We start from the raw sequence: 14,001 nt of genomic DNA, 5'->3' as shown, positions 1-14,001 counted from the left end.
CGAGAGCCACTTTTCTCTTTCTCTTTGAAATTTATATTAAACCAATCAGTATTTTAAAATGGCATTTCCCTTTGTGTGCATAAAAAAATTACAAGGTTCACATGAGTGAATCACTTAAAAAGTGTCTTATAATTACAGTGTAGATGATTTTGATGATAATTTGATTCATTTAAACTGTATTTAACATGAGTGCAATATCTCTCACATTCAATTTTACTTCTCAAAATTGACATTTGGAGAATTAAATAGATTATCTAGATATATTGAAATCAAGGTTTAGAGGTTTGGTCAGCTTTTAAAAGAAAAAAACATATATGAAGAAAACCCTTTGAGGATACATTAGTTATTTCAGCCATATGGATGACTTATCAAGTATTTTTATGGTATCTGGCTGGTGTAGATGTGCAGATAGCCCCTTCCCTGTATAATGCACATTCCTCCTGATAATATATCCTTAATAAGCATTTTTTAAAACATGCCATTTGGTCCTAGGTTGAGAAGTAGCTGCTCTTCTTTGGTTTAACCCCCCATTCTATTAAGTACAATTCATGGGTTTTTGGTTGCTATATTTTATTTTTAGTTCTTTGATTCAAAGTGTTGCATGTTTTTCTCTATCTCTTATTATTACTGGGTTTCTGCAGGGGAAAACTGCTCATTGTTTAGGGGTTCTGTCTTAGTAACTTTGAAGTTTGGTATCACTCAATCTGATTATCATGCTATTCATGTCACTGCTGAAATGCATAACAGAGCAAGGCTACGAAAATGTTAAGGTTTATTTTACTGTTATACCAGCTTGTTAATTAATGGCTTTTTTAGTAACAGCATGATCTAGTAATTAAAAGCAAAGGCCTTAGGATTAAAACCAAATTAAATGTTGGACCTGCTACTGGCTAGGTAGTAATCTTGAGCAATTTCCTCATCTTTAAAATGGAGATAATAACAGTGCCTTCTTCATAGCACATATTAGAAAACAAGTTAAGGCAAGGCACATGAGGCATTCAGCATCTTGCCTGTCATTGTACTAATCATTATTTGCTAATATCATCATATCACTACTGGTAACACAATGTACGTTATCATTCAAAAATTAGTTCCATGATTTACATATATATTATCACATATTTTGTAACTGTATCAGACGTCAAAGTCATCATTTACCACACTGTTCAGTGCCTTTTTGAAATTCAAATATATTAGCATTATTAACACTACATATATATGCATATATATATGCACACACACACAATGGAATGCATAAATGTGTGTATGAATTTTTCCTACTGAATCCACATACATACTGTTTTAACAACTTTATTTTAAATTCTAGAATTAGAAAGTCAAATTAATTAAGAGCTTCACATTTCTAATACTTCCTCCATCATCTGAAACGATGTCTCATTTCAAATAAAACAAAACCCAATTGATAAAAGGAATTTGTTTTGCCATTTAGCCAAGATATACAAATATATTTTTTATGGAATTGTCAAGTTTACCCCCACACTGCTGACTCCCATGATTACCAATATTTAATAAATGTTTATAACAGTTCTGTGAGAACGGTATCCAGGTTCAGTATCAACTTCTTAGAAAATTAAAATGTATGTTCACATGAAATGAACTTAAGTTTCCAAAACTGAGGTACATACCTGCATTCAAAAAAGGTAGGTTATCTTTTCTGCTCACACTTCCTGGGGCTGAACATTCACAAACCAGTGCACACTAGAAGGAAAAAGAAGAAAGAAAACATAGTTGAACACGATCAAATAAGGAATGAGATTCTTTTATTTGCAAAACATGAGGCCGTGCACACAGTTTCAAAAAGTTTTGAACAAGACATTTTTGAAAAACTATTTTGAGCTGTATCTTTAGGATGAATCTAATTTAACTTGTGATTATTTACTTACATATAATATGATTTTATTATGCAATTATAGGCTACATTTCAGTTTGAGTTAAAGACTTCTTAGGAAAGAAAATTTGTACTTTCTTTGTGGAAAAGAACCCTCCCTAACATGCTAGAAATAGGTTCCCATTACAGCAAATCACCTAGGACAAGGTGAATGGCTTTGTATTTCTGTCACCTGGGTGGGTCGATTTTAGATCAATAAAAAGCAAATTATTTTCTAGTTTTTAAGTAAAGGTAACTGTAAGTAAAAGAGAAAATATATTGTAGCATCTAATTTCACAATGCAAAAGGAGACTTTTTGTCTCTGGCAAAAGATACAAACACTTGCTCATAAAGGATGAGTGCACTTTATAAATAAGCTGATGTCCCATTTATGAATAAGTAATTTATACACAAGCTAATCTAGAGATAATAGATGATCTATTAACCCATGATAAACAGATTCAGCTCATGATCCTTTACAGAACAGACACTGCTCTGGACAGGAGAGCGGAGAGACAGAGAGAGACACAGAAACCCACCTCCCTTCTCCAAGGACTGGCCCGGGTTTGAGATTCACAGCCACAGAGGTCATTGTTCATGATAGCAAAGTGTGTGTCTCTCAAGGATTTTGAGAAGGGACACAAATAATTTAAAACCTTGATTTAAATGCTACTTTCTGTATTCTTAAAGTCTGCTACTCATTCTTCTATCATAACATTCATCACATTACTCAGGAAATTTCTAGATGGAGAAAAATGTTCTTTCCTAAATTTTTTAGTGCTTATATTGAGATCCCACAGAAAGAATGAATAACTGCAAATAATTCTTTAAATTTAGTGTTCTCTAGATCATTTTTGCAATCAACCAGAAGTCAGAGGTGATTTCTTTTTTTAATCCACAGGTATTTTGGATATGCACTTTCCAAATCACCACAGCAATGTGCAAGGATCCTTAGACACATTTCTTTATTTCTTTAGTTCTTTATTTCTCCTATTTACAATATTTTCTCTACTTCTTTCAGCCTACATAGGGCTGTTAAAGTAATCTATGGTAAATATTATATTCAACATATCAGTGCTTGGTTCTAGAATGTAAAATGGTTATTTACTGTCCAATCAAGTTCAATATTCTCAGACTGGTCCTCAAATGCTTTTATGCTTTGTCCCTGACATCCTTCCACATAATAACTAGGTACATGGCTCTAAATCATCTTCCTTTCCAAAAGAATATCATCATCTACAATATAACATATAGGGATGGTTTAGATTAAACCTTTTTAGTGAAGAAGTTCCTAATTCCCAGAAACCAGGCTATTATCCTGAGAAACTGCTTCTTTTAATGGAGGCAGTCCTGCCTCTTTGAAATCAAAGATAACTTTCTGTTTCCAAACTAAAAGCCTGTTTCATTTCACCAAATGAATACAGACATATGACTTTTGTATAACCATATCTTCCATCCTCACTGGAAAACTGATATTAAGGACATTTTAAACTAATATTCTTATTTTGCAAAGATACTGTATTTCAAAGTTCTACTATTCAGAATCCTCTCAAGATTTAAATCCATTGAACATAAACAGAAAGTATCTAATAAACAGTTACTAAATTAATATTTTCATACTTGGACCCTGGTTATTGCTTTCTTCAATTGTTTCCTGAAGTGTACACTTTGTGTCACTATTTAGATTGAAAGTTCTCCAGGCCAAGAAGCTTATTTCTTATTTCCTTAAGCTATATTTAAAAAAAAATTTTTTACATTGACCTTAGAGTCACTGCTACACTGTGCCAGTTGCTACAGAGAATGCAAAGATGGAAATGAGGTGGAAATTGTGCTTAAGAAGGTTCAGCTATTTATACTGCTCATTGCTATTATGATGATGGATATTTGCAGCATTACACATTTGCATGGTGTGCACTTGCAATGTAATGACTCTACATTTGTGATTCTGAGCAGGAATAACAAAACATCACATGCTTTTTGTACCAGATGTAGCACCGTAACCCTATTGATTGTGATTAATAATTTTAAAAGTATCTTTTGATGGTAAGTGTGGGCAAGCAGAAGAAACATAAGATATGTAAAATTCTTAGAGCTAAATGATTTTGACTCTCAGCTAATATATCAATTTGCTACGTGTTGATCTAGAAAATTAGCAGTATTGTATGAACAATAATCACAAAGCTCTGTATGAATCCATCAAGACCAACACTTCATGGCTAAGTACTTTCACATTTGTTAGTTTATTCCATCAATCACAGTTCTCAAAGTTATTCTGGAGTCTCCTGGAAATTCTTGATGACTTTTTCTAAAGATACTTTCACTTAATTTATTATACTTTTTGGCTGGGTCGCACAGTATGTGGGTTCTTATTTCCCTGACCAGGGATCGAACTCATGGCCTCTGCATTGGAAATTCAGAGTGTTAGCCACAGGACCACCAGAGAAGTCCCTCTGATAACTTTAGTCTTGGTAGCCTTTGTGGCATCTAGCACAGGGTAAAGACAATTTTATTTTCAAATTAATACTAAAATATTATTGTCTGTTTCCTTCTCTTTCTCTTATAAGCATATAGTAGAATTTTTCAGACTGTATCACCCAATCAAGTGATAGCTAATGGTATGTGTACTTATATACTCTTCTGTTTTAAGCATTTCCTGTTTGACTTTCTAATATGATAAATGTCTACAGATATAATTCAAATAAGTGAATTATATACAGTATAATTACAAATACAGTAAGTGTCAGTAGATAAAATCCACCTAAATATAAATTTCAAGAGTGTTAAACAGAATTTCTATGCTTTTGTGATCTCATTCAGTCTCGTGGCTTAAACACCACCCAAATATCATCTGGTGACTCACAAATGCATAACTCCAGTTTGGACAGCCCACCTGAATTCCAGACTTGAACCTCCAGCTGCTTTGATACATATATACTTAAATATCTAAGAGGAATGTCAAATACAGCATCTCAAACTCTCCCATCTTCCTCCACCTGCTTCTCTCAGTGTTTTTGACAAGATGGTAATTCTATTTTTTAGCTATCCTTTTCTCCTGGAATATGGCCACAATTCACTTTCTCCATCAGCATCACCCTGATCCAGCCCATCTGCATTTCTACCCTGAATCTTCACAATCATTGGGTTTCATTCTGCTGTCTGTACCTCATGGTAGGCTCTACTCAATACAGCAGCCAGAGGGTCCTCTTAAAATATGAACCAGACTTCACACCTATACACTCGTCTCCTCAACTGTCTTCACATGTAGCCCAGAGCCTAACGGGCTTCAAGGAAGTACACAGTCCGTCTTCCCTGCTTCAAGAATCTCTGGCCTCAACTCCTATCACTCTCCTCCTTGACCCCTCAAATCTAGTCACACTGACCTTCTTGCTGTTCCTTCAACACAAGGAGCTTCCTGCCATCTTAGGACCTCTGCTTTCTGCTCACTCCGCCTATAATTCTTTCTCCTTCCAGAAATCCACAGTTCTTATTCCTTATTTCCTGCAGGTTTCAGCTCAAATATCATACTACTAGTGAATCTATCCTTGACTATCCAGTTTAAAATGGCCACAGCCTAGGACTCTCCAGTCCTTTTTTCCCTATAGCAAACAGCACCACCTGATCAACAATATATTGCTTATTTTTTAATTGCTGCTTCACAAGAAGGAGGCATCTGTGCCTAGTTGGTTCACTGATGAATATGCGTGTGTGCTCAGTCACTTCGTCGTGTCCGACTCTTTGTGACCCCATGGACTGTAACTGACCAGGATCCTCTGTCCATGGGATTCTCCAGGCAGGAATACTGGAGTGGGTTGCCATGCCCTCCTCCAGGGGATCTTTCCAAGCCAGGGATGAGCCTGCATCTCCTGCAGCTCCTGCACCACAGGCAGATTCTTTGTGGCTAAGCCACTGGCGAAGCCCTTGTACAGTGCTATATGTAGCCAAATATTTTCCCATCTAGGAGACAATTTTGGATTTAATTTCTTTAAAATTAAAATCGACTTCATTTATTCATTGATTCAGTTTCCTTCTGTCATGCTCAGTTCTGGGCAATGAGGGTAGAAAAGAGAACAAAACAGACAAACACCTTTCTCTCAGGAAGTTTAAGTCTAGTGAAGGAAATAAACAATACATGAGATAAATAAAAAACACATATGAGGTTGGACAGCAGTAAGTACTAAAGACAAAATAACTCGGAGAAGAGAGGGTGTTTCCGGCAGGCATTGCAGTTTTAGATATGGTGGCAGAGAAGGTTTCGGTGAGAAAATGATTTTGTATAAAGACCAGAGGAAGTAAAGGAGTGGAGCACAGATACTGGGGAAAATGCTACATGGATAGATGGAATGACAAAGCTCATGGACCCAAGTTGGAAATGTATCTGGAATGTTTAAGGAGCAGCAAAGAAGATAATGTGGCTGGATCAAGATGGACAAAACTGAGGAGCAGAAAAGGAGGTGAAGGATGTGAAGGGGACCAACACCTGTAGGACTATAAGTGAGGATCTGGACTTATCGGGGCTTCCCCTGTAGCTCGGTCGGTCTTCCGGGAGATGAGAGGCCACCTGAAGAATGACACATTCTGTATTATATTTTAGTGAGTGCTCTGCTGAAAATAGACTATGACGGTCGTGAGGATGGCAGGGAAGGAGGCTGGAGGGAGTCAGGGAGACATGCAAGAGACCACAGTAAGTCCCCTACCTACGAACCTTCAAGTTGTGAACCTCCAAAGATGCAAACATGCATTCTACCAACATAAGCGTGGGTGAAACTGCAGCCTGCCCTCCGTCTCCTATTGCTGATGACCCTTCAGCTCTCCCATCTCCCACCTCCTCCTGTTCCTCCAGGCAGTAACTCTTCTTGCCTGTTCACTCGATGCCAGCCCTCTTATGCCAGCCATTGTATGGTACTACTGCATTTTGTAAGGTTAAAAATGTTTTCCTTATTTAATGTTCGTGCTTGTTTTTTATGTATTATTTGTGTAGAAAGTATTATAAGCTGATTACAGTACATTACTACATAGTCGATTATGTGAGTTGGGTACCTAGGCTAACTTTGTTGGATGTATGAAAAATTGGACATATGAATGTGCCCTCAGAATGTAAGTTGTTCATATGTAGAGGACTTACTGTACTGCAAAAATCTAGATGACAGACAATGTGGGTCATAGGGCCTTAAGCGGTCACAAGTTGTCAGATTCTGAATTCAAAGTCAAAATGAACAGGATTTACTGCCATATGGACTATGAGAGGAACAAAGGATTGAAACATAACCCAAAATGAAAACAAAAAAAATTTTAATAAACTTAATGTTTTTCACCTTACATGTTAGCTTTGTAAAAGGACAATGTTAGGACTTCTTTTGTGAATTTTTCTTTGTACTACTCTGTCATTTTAACACTTTGTGTTCTATTTCTGTGTTTTTATGTATCAAATAGAAGTTTGAACCAGTATAATACGGTGAAGGACCCTATGCACAATCTTTCTTTGATTTAAAAACAAACAACCAAGCAAAAAAACCATAATAATATGGTTTTAGGAAACAAGTAAATGTATGTGAGAGGAAAGAGCTTGGATTTTCATTTATAAAGATTCAAGATTAAAATGTCATATTTTACATCAGAGGTACTATTATAAACTGAATCACATTCCTTGGAATTCACATGTTGAAGTCCCAGTGTTTCACGTCACTGTATTTGGAGATAAGGACTTTGTGGAATGGGTTAAATGAGGTCACAAGAGTAGGACCTTAATGTTACAGCTCGTGTCCTTAACAAGAAGAGGAGGAGACACCAGAGTTTCCTCTTTCCCTCCATGCACGTGTGCCATGGAAAAGCCTTGTGAGGACACAGCAAGAAATCTGCAAGCCAGGAAGAGAGGATTCACCAGGAACTGAATCATCTGGCACTGTGATTCGGGACCCAGCAGCATTTCAGAACTGTGAGAAATACATTTCCGTTGTATAAGTCATTTAGTCTATGGTATTTCATTATGGCAGCCCAAGCAGGTTCATACAGGTACTAATTTTTTATCTGCTCAGTATATATAAGGGATAACATGTGCCACTTAGTACACGACTATGGTGCAAAGAGTTGTCCCATTTCTTCCCCCGCATTCGTGCAAACCAGTGAGAGGGATGTGGTTTTAGGATAACCTCAATCTCAGTTACTTTGTCTTTTCATATATCTCAGCCATTGACTAACTTCAAGATTTAAATCACTATTAGTAACAGACCATGTGAATACATTTCATAGAGATTTTTTTGATTTAGCAAGTCTGCAAAAAGGTCCTCATATTTGAATTTCTAACAAACACTGTGATGATTCTGACCACACTTTGAAAAGCACTGAGATAATGTTCTTTCCACAAAACTTCTAAATATCATGCAGAGTGGACCTTATGACATGCTCTTCATGACTGTTCCTAGGGATTGCCAACAGGGTTTATAGTAACTTTATAAAAAACTTTACAAAAGGTCAAGAATGCAGATAGGATAAAGCTAAAACCAAGAATGCTTGATGTGGTTAGCATTTTAGTCCACTTATGACAACTACATGGTACGTGCTGACACTGCCACCTATTTCTAGAACAGCTCAGTTAACTCATTTTTTTAAGTTCATATTACTAAATCAGAAACATTATGTATGACTTGAGTGGGGCATATTCCTGAGTATCAAGTTCTCCATTTATGAAAAGAACATGACTCAATTTGTGCTATCCCATAATAGCAACATTGTAAAGGAGTCAAGGGGTGAGCCAGCTTTGGGAAAAAATAGAGGTGGCTGGTAATAGGTTAGGAAAATGGAAAGCAGGCTTCCTTTGAAATGGGAAGAGTTTCAGCTCCTGGTCTCCATGGGTTTAGGCACAACTGTCTGCCTATTTCTGCCTTTAGTTCATCCTGTCCCCCTGACACCCTCCCCACCTTCTTAACCTACAAATCCCCCCCTCTCTAATCTTGACACACACAGGCATCTCCATGTGGTGATGACTAGCAGGAGTCTTACACAGAACTCCAGAGTTAACAAGGGTTGAATGACTGAACCTAGCCACAAGACAGGAATCTTAAGACGATCTGCTGCATAACTTCAACATGGCCCTGCCATTTGCCAGCAACCTGATTCAAACATTGGACCTCATTGAAATATGTTCATGACCTGGAATACATTCTGAGGGAGAGCAGGGAACTGAGAAGAACAAGGCTTGGGGAAGTGGTAAGACCCTAGCCTATGCAGACTAAGAACAACATTTTTTTTTGAAAGTCGGTTTAGATTTTTTTTTGTAATGTTAACGATTTGTTAAGTGCTAGATAAGTACTGTCTCTCTCCCATGTAGATGCTTCCTTGGTACCAAAAATTAAAACATGCTCCCAGACAAGGGACACTAAGTCAGAAAATAGGTCACAATGGATCATGTTATTAAAAATGCTCATTTATGAAAAGGCAGACATTCTAATATGTAAAAAAATACATTTCCCTGGGGGGGGGGGCGGGGCGGGGAGGAAAGAACTATTAGTTTATAACTTGATCCCCTGTCCCTCAGTGAGACAGGCAACTCCCTTCCTAAATCAGGACTTTAGACTAATAATTTTGTCTCTATTTAAAGAAAAGAAAGTAGAAAGGAAATAAAAATCCTGGATACTGACAATATTGGGGCTTTTATTCTGGACTTCAAGGAAGCTGGCACTGTCCCTCCCTCTCCAGAGTCCCTGCCACCACCACCCCCAATCCTCCCAGCCCATTTACCACTTACTGCTTATTTTTTTCCATAATTTCCTAAGGCACAGAGTTGTTCAATCTGTCCTCCTTCATATGAAAACAAAACCCAAACTCCAACTATATTGCTTTCCAAAGATAATTTTGAGAGCAGAGAAGTGGTTACTTTTGGCAATAGGCCTCCCAGAATGTTCTGTGCATCTCACATAGGGCTAATTACTGCAGGATACAACAGCGATCAATACTTTTGTTCTAACTGAGAAGAGGCTGTGCCAACACAGAGAGCCAGCTGCGAAGAGAAAGGTGTTTTGAATGGTGCATGGCTTTGCATAGTTTCATGCAAACAGGCCGTCTGGGTTGTGAGAATGAGACACACGTAAGGTACTCCCATTCCAAGGCTAATTTCTCATTTAGCTCTTGAATAATGAGATTCCATACCCCACAGAGGTGATGGTGATCCGGGCAGCTGGCAAAGCTGATCGTTTCTAATTTAATTTGTGCAGTGAGCTGACTGGGAGCCTACCTTTTGTCCCTGCACATCTGTCGTGATGTTGTCAGCTTCCCCATCCTCAATCTCCCCCATCTTCACGACACTGACTTCTATGGTGCCGACAACTTTGCCACCATCTGAGGTTCTGCAACCAAAAATAAAAGAAAATGAATGAAAGGTAAGACTCTTCTCTTTCCGGAAAGTGTATCCAAACATGTTTGTTTCTGAAAACCACTAGCACTGCTTTTTACCTGCATCGGTTGTAATGAACAAATCTGCTTTTTATACACCGAAACCTGTACATCATGTTGGTGTTGTTTTTAATTTCCAAAGAAAATTAGGCATGGTAAGTGCATGGACTGTCAAAAGCTACCTCATGAAGGTAAAATCACCTCAAGGCTCTCAGGAGTAGCCAAGACTATGGATTCATGCTCCATTTGATAACCCCATGTCCCTACAGTAGCATCAGTCATGTCTCCTCTGTACCAATCACATGGGATACTGTCCACATCTATTACAGACACTACATCTGAATAAAACAGAAAAGAGTAAAAATAACCTTATATTCCTCTATGACCCAGCTGTTGGCTATAAACTCTGATTTTATGCTTTTTCCTAATGTCATTTTTCTTTCTCAGGGATCAGTTAAAGATGATTCTCTCCCAGCAAACATCAGAAAGTTATAGTACATACGAGCAGAAATTAACCACTGAAGTCATTTAAGATAACCATTGCTTTTTCAGATAAAGAAGCTGAGACTCAGGAAGATAGACTCATTCGTGGAAACAAAGTGGCAAAACCAGAAACCAAGGTCTGTATCCTCTTTAAGTCTGTTGACTTAAAGTAGTCCTCTCTACTTAATGAAAATGATAATTTTATATTAAGATTTTCATCATAATCACTGTTACACAAATTTTATGGTTAACATCAATAATGAAAACAAAAATAAAATTAATAACAACAATCCTCTAAGAGTCTCAAATTTATTTTCTGGGCAATTAAACATACAGAATAAATGATGGCATCATGTCCTGGGAACACTGTAAGACATAATGATGCTCTTCCCTTTAAACTTACTTGGAAGATTAGGCAGGTAAGTCATCCATTGGTGGAGTGCAGCTGTGGCTTCTCTCTAAGCCTAACTGACTAATGTTAGTTACATAATCTTTCATTTTCTTTATTTAGTCATTTAAAATTTTTATTTAAAATTTTAATCTGAATATAAATGGTATATTTCAACCAATTCCTTAAAAATGTCACTATTTTATTATTAGAGGTGTCAGAAAAGGAATAAGAAGATTAGTATAAATAGTTAACTAAAATGCTCATTAAAATAATGAATAAGTTAGGTGAAAAGGAAATCCAATTTTTATCAGATCATAAAGTTTTTCTCAAAAATATACAGAGTACAAATTTAAGCATACCTTTTGAATTATGCTTCTAAGAAAACCAAATTAGAAAAATTCTAGAGACCTATATATAGGGACTATGATAATGTAATAAAATAAAGATTATGTACATAGAAAAATAAAAGTGATTTACTTAAATAGTGTATTAAGATTATTATTAAGTGTAAAATAAAATGCTTCTTGGTGATTTTTAAATCAGTGTAAATCATAATATTAACTCAATTATTTTAATTAATATAGAAAATTTAAGTATTTAATATAGAGAAGATGTATATGCAGATGACAGTATTATCTATGATATTGTAAAAAAAAACTATTTAAACTCCAATTCTGAGATAATTTTAACAATCAATTACACCATTTTCCCACTTGAAAATTATGTAATAACTTATAAATCATGAATGTGACATATCTCCGTCCAATTATTCAGTATCTGATAGTTAATAAAGAATTTAATAAAAGCCCTGATACTACTCATAGTTTTTTCTAGAAATCTGCAGACTCCTCCTTCCCACAATTTGATAATCAATAACAATTAAAGACACCTTTTTCTTCCCATAGGCATTGTTTAAAAATTTTGCTTAAGCAAACTGCTTAATTTCTAGGTATACAAAGCTTGTGTATAGCTTTCTGAATTTTTTCACTGAACTAAACTAAATAATGTCATAGTGATTTGAAAGAGAGGCCAGACTTCTCACAGCCTCATTCCCAGCACTGAGTAACAAACCAATATTTGCAATAGTAGGTGAAAGTCTGAATTCAGGAGCTTGAGTTATCTGCCAGCTTCATGACCTTGGACAAGGAACTTAACCATGTGAAACTTTGTAAAATGGAGATGATAATTTTATTATAAGGACTACTACATGATTTATGTAAAGTTCTCAGCATGATGACTTACACAAGATAAGTGCTTCTTCCTTCTCCCTCTCCTCTTCACCCCAGTAGCAGTAGTAGAAGTATCAACAACATTGCTATTGTCATTAATGTCTTTGTTGTTGTTTGGTCACTAAGTCCTGTCTGACTCTTTTGTGACCCCATGGACTGTGGCCCTCCAGGCTCCTCTGTCCATGGGATTTCCCAGGCAAGAATACTGGAGTGGGTTGCCATTTCCTTCTCCATGCCTGTAGCAAGAAATACTATAATCTTTTAATAGTCTTCGATGCCTATTTTAGTAAAATTTCTGAAAATAACTGAATTCAATTCAGAATTTTACTAAAACGGACATCAAAGACTGTATTCTAAAGATTATAGGATTTCTTGCCACATGCATCTCAAGAGTGTCTAAGTACTCATTAGAGATACAAAGACTTTGTAATGACAGATGACATTCTAAAGTTTACATTCCTAGTAGTGCTAAAGAATACAAGTTCATACCAGTTACAATGCAACTGAATCTTTCAAAGTGCTAAAGTTAGATGAAGAAGCCACACACCATGGGCTTATGGGAATAAGCTTCCGAACTGTAGCTGTATATAGTCCCTTTAAAAAAGCATCGGTCTGCTTTTTAAATACAGGCATATCTTGTTTTACCATGCTTTGTTTTATTGCTCTTTGCTTTTTTTTGGAGATCACAGTTATTGAGTCACCTTTTTACAAATCGAATGTTCATGGCAACCCTATGTTGAGCTAGTCTATCAGTGCCGTTCCCCCCCATAGCATTTGCCCTCTGTGTTTCCGCATCATTTTAGATTAAGGAATTCTTGAGGGATTCTAAAACTTTTTTTTTCTTTTTGGATAAGAATCTCTAAGTACCCTAAAGCATGCTTCTTCATCTGAGATTTATGGGAGACAGAGTGGTGAATCTAGGTTATAAACTGGAGAGCTGAACCCAAGATACCCAAAAGCATCCTGTCAGTGAACTGCAATGTGAAAAGTAGAGGCAGTTTTCTGTTTATCCTGTAACAATTTACTACCCACAGAGCATGGGTATTCAACACTTCTCTTCAATCAGGCAAATCACAATCGAAATACCTATCTCATGTTTCCAAAGGCTGCTGTTTCAAAAGTGATTTAAAAAATTAGAAAATATTCATTCTTAAGTGATTAATGATGCTTTCAATTTATCACTCATTAGGTTTAGGAGGCTACTAATAATTGTGGGCATGTGTGCATGCTAAGTTGCTTCCGTTGTGTCCAAGTCCTTGCTACCCTATGGACCATATCCTGCCAGGCTCCTCTGTCCATAGGATTTTCCAGGCAAAAATACTGGAGTGGGTTGCCATGCCCTCCTCCAGGGGATCTTCCTGACCCAGGGATTGAACCCAGGTCTCCTGTACTGCAGGAGGATTCTTTGTAGTCTGAGCCAGTATTCAATGTGTCCATATATATTTTACTGCCATTATGACACTGCATCTTGGCATTTTCACAAAGATACAAATTTCACTGAACTAAGAAAGAAAAGCAATCTTCATACACTTTCCTAGCAATTTATATGGTCATAAGAACAAGATGCATTAATAAATATCTCAATCTATATAAAGAAAAAAAAAGAAAAAAGCTATGTCATTTCA

The 14,001-nt window shown here is 36.6% G+C and overlaps 1 protein-coding gene across 5 annotated transcripts in view; it reads right to left on the bottom strand.

Moving 5' to 3' along the window:
- Positions 1-14,001, bottom strand: part of INPP4B (inositol polyphosphate-4-phosphatase type II B) — an 825,365-nt gene that overhangs the window by 236,349 nt on the left and 575,015 nt on the right. For all 5 annotated transcript variants that reach the window (XM_070474820.1, XM_070474815.1, XM_070474816.1 and 2 more), the window contains 2 exons: positions 10,116-10,227; positions 1,647-1,719 (listed from right to left, as the gene is read on the bottom strand). In XM_070474820.1, coding sequence (XP_070330921.1) covers positions 1,647-1,719; positions 10,116-10,227 — 185 coding nt within the window. The remainder of the gene's footprint in view (positions 1-1,646; positions 1,720-10,115; positions 10,228-14,001) is intronic.

Source organism: Odocoileus virginianus, chromosome 12 (genome assembly GCF_023699985.2).
Source record: "Odocoileus virginianus isolate 20LAN1187 ecotype Illinois chromosome 12, Ovbor_1.2, whole genome shotgun sequence".
In the NCBI taxonomy this organism is placed as follows: domain Eukaryota; kingdom Metazoa; phylum Chordata; class Mammalia; order Artiodactyla; family Cervidae; genus Odocoileus; species Odocoileus virginianus.
The sequence above is the reverse complement of the archived record's forward strand: the minus strand, read 5'-3'. Positions and strand labels throughout refer to the sequence as shown.